Source organism: Neodiprion pinetum, chromosome 2 (genome assembly GCF_021155775.2).
Source record: "Neodiprion pinetum isolate iyNeoPine1 chromosome 2, iyNeoPine1.2, whole genome shotgun sequence".
Classification (NCBI taxonomy): Eukaryota; Metazoa; Arthropoda; class Insecta; order Hymenoptera; family Diprionidae; genus Neodiprion; species Neodiprion pinetum.
This window is the reverse complement of record NC_060233.1, coordinates 12,178,123-12,190,964: the sequence shown is the minus strand read 5'-3', so window position 1 is coordinate 12,190,964 and position 12,842 is coordinate 12,178,123. Positions and strand designations below refer to the sequence as shown.

Sequence of the window (12,842 nt, the reverse complement as noted above, 5' to 3'; positions counted from 1 at the left end):
TGACTCTTTATCTAGTGGAGGGTCAATTTTATATACATATAACTATACCGTCCTTTTTCTCTCGCAAAAATAATATTGCACTCAAATCATTCGATTGATGACATTATTGTAGGGTACATGGGACATCTGATAAAAAAAATTGTGTCGAAACGAGAGAAACGCAATAAATCAAGTTGCATCTAAGAATGCAATAAAAAAAAGAACAATGACCGAAATTTTCACTTTCCTAAATTTAGAAACTTCTAATTTCTTCACAAATTATAGGAATACAACGGGACAATTACACCTCTCCTGTGAGAAAAATAAACAATTTTAAATTAGTATTCGCCAAATTTTATTTGAAGAAAATTTTTCTAGCAAAGTAAATTACTAAAAGGGAATGTATTTTATAACCCCCCCGTCTTTCGACAATGGAATTTTCAGATTGATGACTCTATCTTGTAACAATAAATACATTGTATGGCTGTCACTCTGGTGGAAATGATTTCTACGATTTTCAGGCAAATTGGGACATTTCGTGCAAATTTATACAAAAAATTGATTTCTCTATGATAACTCTAAGATAGTCTGTTGTGTGATCGAAGTATCTTATGTCAATAACATTGGAAAAACTTTTTTCTCAGTATATATTTTATTGTGAGAGTAATAATGTTCCAAAAAATCTGTAAGTGCGAGGGTTTAGTGAGTATTAGTGTGGCTATCTGAAAAAAATACACATTATCGTACCAGGCAATATAGATGAATTGCACTTCTTCTAAATAAAAAAAGTCAGATTTTGAGGATGTGCAATTCGTCGAGATTGCCTGGGATGTGTATTTTTTTCAGATAATAGCACTAATGCCCACTAAAAACTCGCAGTTACAGATTTTTTGGAACATTATTACTTTTACAATAAAATATATACTGAGAAAAAAGTTTTTCCCATGTTATTTCCATAAGCTACTTTGACCATAAAGCGGACTATCTTAGAGTTGATGTGGACAGCTTAATTTTTTGGGAATTTTTTTTATTTTTTTGAAAGCGTTTAAGCCCCTGGGAGCATGAAAATTTAAAAACAATCTTATTAACCTTTGGACTGCCGAAAAATCTAGTCTCCGTCTGTGATTGGAATTTTACATATATGTTAGATATGAGGTACAGACAAAACATTTTGAGACTTTCTGAGAGGAATAAAGCTCTCAAAATCTCGGCAGTCTAAAAGTTAAGGACCACTAGTATTTCGTACATCAAGTCGTTAAATCGTTGACGGTCGTTGAAAATTCTTGATCGAACTGACTATTTTGACCTTGTTGGAAATACGACAGGTGGTATATTCCGGCTCTCTGTGCATTGATCGTATTGATATAAGGCTTAATGAAAGCGCTCAAAATCTATAAACGTATAAAACTTGTCAAATGGCGAATTTTATCGTGAGAGCAGAAATATATATGATGACATTTTCGGCAGATAAAAGATAGTGTGTCGGCTCATGCTAATGAACTTGGCGCGATCGGCGATCGTCGATCTCTATTAATACTTGACATAATCAATTATATTTTTCAGAGCTTACAAATTACGCGCAATAAATGAACATTTACACATGTAACTACTTCCAAAAAGATATATTTTTAATATTTACAGTATCAATACAGTTATACTATTTACATAGTTTAGAAAAGCACGTAATGTTGCAACACATTTCTTTGCAAACATTCAGTCGGGATGAAACTCATGACATTGGAAGACAATTTTTATTCTGTTCACAATTTATTGAACATATTGTTTATCCAATAACTTAGACGCCTATTGGTTAATACCGTTGGTAATTTCGGCAGATTTTCATCCAGATTTTGAATCGGTAAAACTGAATTGTTGATCCCGTCCCAAGTCTGCTACTATTTGCGGCAATTCTGCTGTTACCAGTGCATAATTTTCCGAGCTTCCGAGAAGAGCGTTTACACAAATCGGTATATTGTCATTACTGTAATTGTCATATGTATTCATGGCATTAGTGTCAGAATTTGATGACGACGAATCTGATGATGTCGAAGAAGTTGAAACGTCAGTGTTTTCTCCAAATGACTGAAGTTTGGCCGGCAATTCGGTTGGATTCGGTGATTCTCGTTTACCAATTTCGGCGACAACTTGTGGCAATTCGCTAGAATCTAATTCGCTGTACATGGTTCGAATGCCGTTACCAAGGTTTGCCACAAATGCCGGCAATTCGCTAGACTTCAATTCAAGCTGATCATAATCACTGACGGTAGTAAACTCATTAGCGCCATCATATGATGATTCGACACCGTTATTTGGTGCGCGAAAATCTTTATGCCCATGTTTCACGGAGCTTCGTTCTTGAACTTGTTTGAGTATAGACAGAGAACTATTTGTACTATCATGAACACTATTGCTACTGAATTGGATTAAATTGGACTCCGGGTCCACATTAAGATTTTGATGGCTATTTTTACACAACTTTGTACTGCTTACACTAAATTGCATTAAATCAGAATTCTTTAAAGTTTCGGTAACCAAGACTTTTGATTCTGTTGAATTTTGATAAGAAAGTTCACTAGGATAACTCATTCCGTCCAAGATTACATCCAAATTTTCTGGTGGCTCCGAAATTCGACACGTTAGCTTTTCATCGTGCTCCGAAGCTGTCTCATTCAACAACATTTCAATTTCTTCATCAGAAATAATCACTGGAGCAGCTGGGCCACTCAACGGTCTTTGCGGAGGTTGGCCTGAAAATGATGAACCACATTGCACTAATTACTAAGTTTGTACCTTTGATTTCGGATATGGTTTTAGCCAACACATTTGACATTGTGTGTAAAATATGTAATCTAAAAAGTTTGTAAAAATTACTGAAAAACCGGTCACGGTATGTAAATTCTTCATAAAATTGCACATAGACAACTTTCTTACCATGCAATAAATCAACTGCAATATAATCTGCAGCTTTAAACAATTGAGCCTTGACGAGAAGAGTCAAAGTGGACTGCAAAGTTGGCCTACGTTTTCCCATTGTGCTCCATTCTTCTAAAAATATTTCTGCCGCTGATTTTCGTTGTTGGCGACTGGCCTGTTCAATCAGTCTGACGAGCATTAAAAAAATGGTAAATATTCCTATTTGTACTAGAAATATTTTAAATTTATATTCAATGTATGTAACTCACTCAAAGTGTTCGGTACTGAATTTTGGAACATTTTCAGTTCCTTCCTTGGGCACAATCGCCATCAACATTTTCCATGAATCAGAGGCAGTCAATATTCTACCAAGTTTATACAGCTCTGCAGGCCTCAATTTACGTATCTCAGTATTGGCATCCATATCTGTGATTGCGTGGGTATATCAATTTAAGAGTACTGATCACCAAAAAAAATTGTGTTTTCGTTTATAAAGTTTTCACTCAAGTAAATATATCAAAACGTATGGATCAAGACTTGGATAGCTCGTTTGTTTAATAACAACATGGACGACACGTGAACTGTGGGACACGGCCTTCTATACCTTGTAACTCTAGTGGAGAGGGTGTCCCGCTTTACGGGCCTGTTTTCCATAGTTCTCACATTTACCGCTAGAGTCGCATGTTGAAAAGGGTTTTGCTAATGAACCTCACACAGCCTCACACAAGTGAAGGGCGCATGCAATTCAATGATCTTCGATCGCAACGACCTACGCGGTAATAGAACAAACTATTGAAAAAGAGCCCGTTAAGCGGGACACCCCCGCCACCATAAAACGGGCCGAGTCGCCAGACCTGTGTAAAAGACCGTGCTGTGGGGCATGTCGGTATGTATGTACTGTAGTCTGCACTACGTTATTTCCTTTGGATCCGTTCGATGCTTCGTCTCGCGGCCACGAGTAGAGCGCTGCGGACATTTTTAATATGACGAAATATTTTATGATAGACTTTTGTATTGCCGACATCACGGTCTTACATACCTATACAATCACCAGTCAGTTGACATAATTGCGAGAACACGAGCGCAGAGAGGGGCAAGGATGACTCTGTGCCTTAGGAACTTAATCATTTTATTATTCAATTTGTATTTATCAGTATCAGAAACTTTTGCCGAAGATATTTTGGGATGTGGCGGATTTATCAAAAGTCACGTGCCCATTGATTTTGCCAAAGTTCACATAAAATTGTAAGTATTCAAGTCTGTGACACACCTGGCACTAATTTTCAATTCCAATCATCAACCCTAACCTAATCTAGCCCTGACTTAACCTAACCTAATTTATGAATCTACTACATCATGGTTTGAAAACTTAGGTATACCAAGGCTGGAAGCCTGAAAGATGAAACAGAATGTGCTCCAAATAATGGGTACTACTTTTTACCTCTGTACGATAAAGGGGAATACGTACTGAAGGTGAGTGCTCAAATTGCAGTGTAGGTCGATATGATGAGAGACATGATAACCACCTTTTCTTGTGCTATTTTAGGTTGAGCCACCGAGAGGATGGAGTTTTGAACCAACGTCAGTCACTCTGCATGTTGACGGCTCTACAGATTTGTGTAGCGCAGGAAAAGACATAAACTTCACTTTCAAAGGCTTCGGAATCACAGGAAAGGTTCGATCTTTAAATAAACATGCGTCACTTATTGAATCAATAGCCAATAAATTCAGTTACCCATTAGCAGAATAGTTTTGATTTTTGGGCATGTTTTCGAAAAAAATTCATCTTTTTCATAATATACTAATACATAACTAGGTTACAAGCCATGGCACTAGTTCTGGACCGAAGGGAGTCACAGTCTCTTTATACACAGACAAAAACAGAGAATCTCCGGTTGACACAACAATAACTGCTCATGGAGGTACATTTTACTTCACACCAATTCAACCCGGCAAGTATGTTCTCATAGCATCGCATCCAAGGTAAGTTCTATCGATATGTATTCAAAAACAATTGAATATCAGCTAAACTCTACTATGTTCTTGATGTGCTTTTAATTTTGAAGGTGGATAATTGAGAAATCCAAACTTGATGTTACTGTTAGAGAGGGAAATACAGAACTGGCTGATAATAGCTTAGTAGTCGCTGGGTACGATGTAAGTGGACGAGTTACCAGTGAAGATGAACCAATGAAAGGAGTGTCTTTTATTCTGTTTGGGGTACGTAGAACGAATATTGAATATATTATGTAATTATTAACGCATCATTTATTTGTTTGGTAAGGTTTTTCCATAAAATGAAAAAAATCCTCATCCTGACTCATCTCTGTTGAACAGAATGGACAAGCGAGAAACTGCGAAACCACACCAATTAAAGGGTTTGAATCTAGCAAACCGCTATGCCATGTTCTCTCCGACAAAACTGGGCGTTTCACTTTTTCTTCTCTTGCCCCTGGAGAGTATCGTCTTGTGCCACACTATGCTGGTGCTCAAACAAAGTTTGATGTTCAGCCGATGGAATTAGCTTTCAAAGTTCACCACGAGAGCCTGATTCTCCCTCAAGACTTTAAGATAACTGGTTTCACGATAAGTGGGGCTGTATATGCGTCAATGCAAGGTGGCGGATTAGAGGGGGCTAAAATTTACTTAAACAAAAAACTCGCTGCAATAACAAACAAGGATGGCTCTTACAGAGTTGACAACATGAAGGCTGGACAGTATTCATTCAAAATTGAAGCAGGTACCTATAAACCACTAACCTAATATTTCACTGTTTAGTCATCACGCGTGTTAGCAATTGGTTTTTTCTAGATGATGTACAATTCGAGGAGAAAAATGTGAAGATATCACCAAACTCTACAGAATTACCGCCGTCAGCGCCTTCGTCTTACAAAGTTTGTGGGAGGGTGACTTTGTCGGCCAAAGATACGTTGCATCATCGGAAGGTTGCTGTACAAAAAGTTGCTTCCACATTCCACAGTGAAATTGAAACTAATCCTAAGACAGGAGAATTTTGCTTATATCTTGCCCGTGGCAAATATCAATTGAGTGTTTTTGTTAGCAACGATGAGAAGGCAAAAGGACTACAGTATGTATTATGAGTCAAGAGCCGTAAAATTACGGTATCCGATAATTATATTTAAAATTCTTATTCATTAGATTCTATCCTTTGCAACATGAGATTGATGTTTCATCTGAACCAATAAGAAACCTCGATTTTTTGCAATTGAAAGCCACGCTGATGGGAAAAGTTGAGTGTTTGCGGGATTCGGACTGCAGTCAAGCATCTGTTACTCTCAAAATTCTCGATGGAGCCACTGTTAAGACCATACAAACCAAAGGTAAGATGGAATGTAATGTTCAAACGTCAAAATTGACAATCCATCGGGTTGTTTCATGAAAATGTTACATGGCCGATTTAAAAAAAAAGATAAGCTCGCCTTCATTCGTGCAGTTCAGAGTACATTTAACTGGAATCGGTGTGCATTTCGGCATTTTGACAACTAATAGTACATTGTACCGATCAACATTTGCTTTATAGTTTACGATTTACTGAGTTTTCTCTGTTTGCAATTAACATGAACCACAAGACGAGTATCGATCAGTAAAATGCATCCTGAATTGCATAAACGCAAGTGAATTTATCATACGTCCAATCGCGTATGTAACATACCCATGAAATAATAGACTGCTTGTACCAACATAGCTAAATATGATTAATATTAGGAAATGGCTTTTCATCTGATTTTTAGATAGAAAATACAAATTCTCGAACATCTTGCCTGGTCAGTACGAAGTATTGATAGACACTGATGTATTCTGTTGGGAAAATCCAAGCCAGAGAATTTTTGTAACCTCTGAATTCGCTGAGGTGCCAACATTCAAGCAGATCGGCTTTTCAATAACTTTCATCTCTTCGCACGATACCGCTGTCGAGTTTTCTGACTTGAAGAGTTCACAGAAAGTTTTATTAAAACTTTCTAAGGGAAGTACAAGGCATTGTACATCGGCACCTGGTGAATACCGGTTTGTACCAAAAAGTTGTCACGTTTATCCAAGATCCGAATACACTTGGGATACGAACAGCTTGGCTCCTGTTATATTGTCATCGACAGAGCACAGTCACAAGGGGAACATCATTAGCACAGACGTAGTGGATGGGCTCAAGGTGAAAATCGAGCATGCTGAAGATCCGTTGATGTGAGTTTCATGTTACATATCAACTTCTTATTCACATTCCCTAACTTTTCCTACACAAATTTGCAGAACGTTGGATGTAAAAAATTGGATCAAAATGTATAATACGTATAAGTGATAGTAAACTGAAACATCCGGGTTCTACCACCTTGATTGGTTTTCTATTTAGAATAATAACTGCCATTACTTTTTTTTTACATGACAGTATCAATTTTCTTACAGTCTAGGACCTTTAAACTATGTTAAAGAAGGAAACAGTTATAAGTATGAATTTGAATTCAACGCAAATACTGATAATGAATACATCGTGACACCCTTGTCGGAAATTCTCCTGTTCAGCCCCTCGTCTTTAATTGTTACTGGAGAAAACGATTGCAGGGATAATGTTGCTTCATTTATTGGTGACATGGGAAAGGTAAGATTTTTTTTTTATCACCACTGTATGGTGATGAATTGATATGAATTACTTTTGAAGTCCGATAAGACTTTAAATTTTGCAAGGCCCTAAACATGCCTCGAATTTTTCCAATATCTCTTTAAATAGGAATTTTTCGAAAATTCATAATTCAGGCACGATTTGTCATGCCAATTTAAAAAAAAGTCATGAATGATCCATTTTGCTTAGCAAAATGAAATTAAAACACAAGTGAAGCATATAAAAAATATGACCAAATTTTATCTGATTTTAAAGATAATGTCCCATATTCAAGATTATAAATAATACTTGTTAGTGACTTACTAGGTAATAAGTGGCAGTATTCTACCACCGCTGGACGGAGTGAAAATTCAAATATTTGGTAAAGACAAAACTGCGCCAGTTCAAACGCTGGTTACACAATCGGATGGAAATTACAGAGTTGGTCCTCTTGACGGAAAAGTTGATTACAGGTAAAGAAAATTTCACAGAAGTATTACGCATGTCCAATGGAAGTATTTACCCCTAAACTGGGTCCAAAAAACCTTTGAAGGAAAATCGAGTACAACTTAATAAACGAATCATTCATTTGATAACTGATTCTTGTTTTTGATTAATTTTCTAGCGTTACTGCAGAAAAAGACGGCTATATTATTACAGGACCTGATGCAAGTGGCAAATTCATGGCCCATAAACTCGCTGAGGTGATTGTGTTTGTCTCAGATCAAGCCGACCATCAGCCATTGCAGGTAAAATAAGTTTTTGTAACTAAAGTTTATCCTCTATCATTCAAAGCCTATTGTTCGTTATTAAAAATATATTTAGACATTTCTTATTGCTATCGCTGCTGCAAATTCTTCTATGAAAAAATCTTTGAACTGGGGATTTTCAGAACGAATCCTAGAATTTCAGTGAAATTTTGCTGAAATATTCAATTTCAAAGCTTTTTAGCATAATTTTCAAACCAATTTGTAGAGTCATTTACGATTAAGTAATCTTTCTCGAATAATCACGAAAGAATTGTTGAACTTTAATTGATTGGCACTTAAAAAATCTCATTCATAAAAGGTTCTTTGGCTTGCAAATTTTCAGGGTGTGCTGTTATCGTTATCTGGGGGACAAAATTATCGTAAAAATAGTATAACAGGCGAAGAGGGACAATTAGTATTCAATTCATTGTCTCCTGGTGAATATTACCTGCGGCCAATGATGAAAGAATATCGATTTGATCCTCCGTCGAAGATGATTAATGTGGCAGAAGGAGCAACTGTCAAAGTTGAATTGTCTGGTAACAGAGTTGCATTTAGTGCCTATGGAGTTGTAACCTCTTTGAACGGACAACCAGAACAAGGCTTGCTGGTCGAAGCTGTTGGGCAGACGGACTGCGCCTCGTACCAGGAAGAAGCAACAACTGAGGAGAATGGAAAGTTTCGGATCAGGGGTCTTCAACCTTCTGTAAGTGTCTTGCCTCTAATCTCGACTGTAACAGTGCAGGATGGTCACTTGTTTCTAATTATAAAACCTTCTCTTGAATTATTAATCCATTACTAATAAATATTAGTGATGTTTTTTTTTTTTTTTTTTAAATTATATCCGTTCACTGACACTGTCGCTGGCAGAAGTACTACTGCGCGAGATTATTTTAACAGGTTTTACTGTCTTCCTAACTGCTGAACCAAAAATTTGTATCTGCTAGTACTTAGAACTTCTGCTTTCTATTGATGAACTGTTCAATTTCGACGTTTTTAAAAGTAAAAAATAAGTGTTGCAAAATGCGACCTGTGGAAGTAAGAATAAATGATAAAAGCGTAATTTCTGTCTGGAAAGTTCAGAAAAGTCAGTGATTTATAAAATATAAATCGAGTGGCCACACCGATAACAGAAGATCGTTGCTAAGCAAATGCCGTTTTTTATTTCTAGTGTATTTATGCGATTCGTTTGAAGCCCAATGTGGAAGCAAATCTTCACGTCCAGAGAGCCACGCCAAGCTCTGTGGCCGTTCAAGCTACAGAAGACATCCATGGTATACGTCTGATTGCTTTCCATCCAATTTTGCGGACGGATCTTTCGGTTCACATTGACGCTGCTCACCCGGAACACTATCGAACGCTGAGGGTGAAGCTGTGCAGAGAAGACATACCTGATTCACCGATACACGTTGTGAAATTGGACACTCAACATGCATCGAAATTGGGAAATAGTTACAGTGCAGGATTTCTCATTCATTTCCCCCCATTGCAAGCTGACAACAAGAAATACTTTGTACAGTTAGAATCGTCGTTGTCACAGACACTGCATAAATACAAGACCATACCAATATATTTTGAAGCGAATTCATCCTTCAAACACGTGAAGTTATCATTCCATGCTGAAAGAAAAGTCGACCAAGGTGATGTGAATCAAACCTCTGTAGTGGCATTGCCATTGATTATGCTGGTAGCACTGGCTTTTTTGAATCGTGAAAAATTGTGGAACAATCTCACCACGTTAGTTGAAAATTGGACCAAACCTGTGCCAATTTCTAGATCGCCGGTTCAAACTGTTCCCGTTGATCCAAGAGCTGATGATATCATCGTTGAGCAAATAATGAACATTAATAAAAGGAAAGTTAAACCACGGAAAATGTAACTTCAGTGAGAATTGTGATGTGTATATTTTGTGAATTTAAGTAAACTGAATCCAATGTAGATGAAGTGATGGTCAAAGTTCGTGTAAATGACACCTCACTCCTAGAATAAAATAGTAATATCAGTTAGGTACCATTTTTTCGCTATGTATACTTACTACATTGGTTACAGTTAACACTGCACCGAGAGAGAGTTTAGCGAAATGTTGAAACAGAATTCTCATGGCTTGTAACACAAGCACAGTACGCACAGCACTAATTCTAATTATTGGTCTTAGAATGCTAGGATAGAATTTTCAAATCTGAGTAAGGCTTTCAACTTCAAAATGACATTGAGAATTGATTAAGCAGATTAGACAACAGATGGCGTTGCTTGAATTTAAATACTTGTCATTAGCTCGATTTTGAAAATTTCTATTTCTTGCTCTTATTATCAAGTGGAAGGTGAAAGCCAGGTTATGGCTCTGCCAAAATTTACAAATTTTCGCTTCACATTCCAAATGAAATTCCGAGGTGTTGCACATATTTGCATTCTTACCTTGTGACAATATTGGTATTTTTAAATCCATAAGACGCCATCTGGCGCCAGAGAGCACGTAACACTAACTGTTATAGCTGGCACATTTAATTATAATATAGGCTTATTAAGTCTATGAATTATCAACGTGGTTTTTTATTGGATATTTTACCATACACTGACTAAATGTCACAAAATGACAGTCCAACAGCTTTCACGTTTTCTGTGACTGTATTCGTTACGGTATTCATGAAGTTAACCTCAATCTGTAAGCTGATTTTTACTGCCGATGCCATATTGCAAATACCATTCCGACCACGATCCCGGCAAACAGGCAACTACTGAACACTAAGTCGTATACAGAGCGAATTCCTAACGATTGCATGATTTGTCGTCAGATAAAATTTAATGCTCACGCATACAATCTCACAGCAGCTGTTTCCAGGGCGACAAACCACCGGCGATAAATCGAACCAAAAAAATTTTCACAGTTGTGCTTAAGACGGACGCCGTAAAAATTTTTCGATCGCGACGAGCTGTCGTCTAAATTTATGACGGTTGCCCAGGCAAACGGCCGCGCTCGGATTGGGGCGCTTATGCGTTAAATTTTAGCAAACAACGGATCATGCTGTCAAAGAATTCACTCTGTACAATGACTTTTTTTTTGCCAAGTGTGAAGTTGCAGCATGAGCCAAGGTGAGCATTATTATCACACTAGTCTGGAACTCTGTGGATCAGGTATCACCCATCCGTATGTATGATACACAGTATTTTTTCCAACATCTTCCTGAAGAAAAGTATCATTTAAGAAGCAACGAAAGTGCCACTGACAGCACGTGAAATTGTATTTAGACAACTTACGCTTAACGGCAATGCGTAAAATTAAGTTACTTCAAATGCGCATACATCAAAGTAAGGTTTACTATGTAAGATCGAGAATTTCAGTTGTGCGCATGCGCCAATGTTGTTTTACCACACTGTTCGGAAATTATGTTCTTTGCGCACAGACTTCAGGCTCCAAAAATCGAAGGTGTGAACCTTTTAATGTGTTTCCGAAATTGAGTCATTACATATCATTTCATTTGAAGTTTATGTATTGTTTCTCTGGCTCGCATGTTTGTTGACAGAAAAGATTAGGCACTTCAAATAAAATAAGTACATGAACCTACCCAACAAAAATTTTACATTAATTGAATGTCTTAATTTGTTGATTTAACTGGAGCTTGTTTGGCGTAACTGGTTGAATCACTTGCACCAATTTGTTTACAGACCAAAGAAACACCACATGCTTTGAAATAAATAGAGAATATAGTCATCGTAAACCTCAGTATACTAGTACTATAAACGGCCACTAGGCGGTAAACTCTCTCACTACGGATATAGTTTGAGATATTTGTAAAACTAGGTAGCCGTCTAAGAAATGAGATGTGGATAACATAATATAAAATTCTTTATTAGCCGTATTGCAAACGAAGAAAGCATAATAGTTTCGAGGCATCGATATTGATATTGACGACAAATGAACAAAAATTATTAACACATGTTCAATTTATCCTTCTACATATATAACAAATTGTCGGGTTTGACCCATTCAATAAACGGGTATCAAGTCACAAAATTATCAATGAGTTCATTCGACGAATACGTTTTGTGCGCTGAATGAGTAATATTTCAGTCTATGCAAAAGATTTTTGTAACAACAAATTACATTATCTTTTTCAACCATTGAACTCTTGACTCAACAAAATATAAATTAGAACAAGCTTAATTCGTTTTGATACAACAACTTCATAATTTTAATTGAGGTGCGTTCAATTAAATTTTTAGTCATATCAATTTACAGATTTTCTTGAAACAAAATTCACATTATTGCAAGGCACTCGTGCCGTGTTATCTTGAATAAATTAATAGTCAGCATGATCATTCAAAGGCTTGGTTCAATTCTATATTAAGTTGTCAACAAGTATTTCGTCCGACAAAAGTGTTTTGTTGATTTGGTTAAGTATTGTGTTCGCTACATTTGACTATAGCATTTAGTTGAATAAAACGAATGTCACTTGACTGAAATAACCCTTTCCCTTCGTGTATGCGTTCGTGGTCTTACCATTTTCCTCTTTGTCTTGACTTCGGTATGTCGGAACTTCGACGGCGTTGAGTTAAAAATATCTGAAATCTCTACTTCTTCAAATGTTGAC

General features: G+C 36.8%; 2 protein-coding genes across 2 annotated transcripts; one reads left to right on the top strand and one right to left on the bottom strand.

The window, feature by feature from the left end:
• Window positions 1-1,586: 1,586 nt before the first annotated feature.
• Window positions 1,587-3,497, bottom strand: tub (interleukin 1 receptor associated kinase 4 tube). Its single transcript, XM_046609906.2, has 3 exons — window positions 3,162-3,497; window positions 2,911-3,080; window positions 1,587-2,726 (listed from the first exon to the last, which is right to left on the bottom strand). Exons 1-3 carry the CDS (start codon window positions 3,314-3,316, stop codon window positions 1,819-1,821), a joined length of 1,233 nt encoding a protein of 410 aa, XP_046465862.1. The 5' UTR covers window positions 3,317-3,497; the 3' UTR covers window positions 1,587-1,818.
• A 433-nt stretch (window positions 3,498-3,930) lies between these two features.
• LOC124211136 (BOS complex subunit NOMO2) lies at window positions 3,931-11,815 on the top strand. Its single transcript, XM_046609905.2, has 14 exons — window positions 3,931-4,137; window positions 4,266-4,365; window positions 4,439-4,567; window positions 4,709-4,875; window positions 4,959-5,112; window positions 5,230-5,632; window positions 5,704-5,980; window positions 6,052-6,233; window positions 6,645-7,092; window positions 7,312-7,504; window positions 7,832-7,977; window positions 8,130-8,253; window positions 8,597-8,959; window positions 9,425-11,815. Exons 1-14 carry the CDS (start codon window positions 3,992-3,994, stop codon window positions 10,130-10,132), a joined length of 3,540 nt encoding a protein of 1,179 aa, XP_046465861.1. The 5' UTR covers window positions 3,931-3,991; the 3' UTR covers window positions 10,133-11,815.
• Window positions 11,816-12,842: the final 1,027 nt, after the last annotated feature.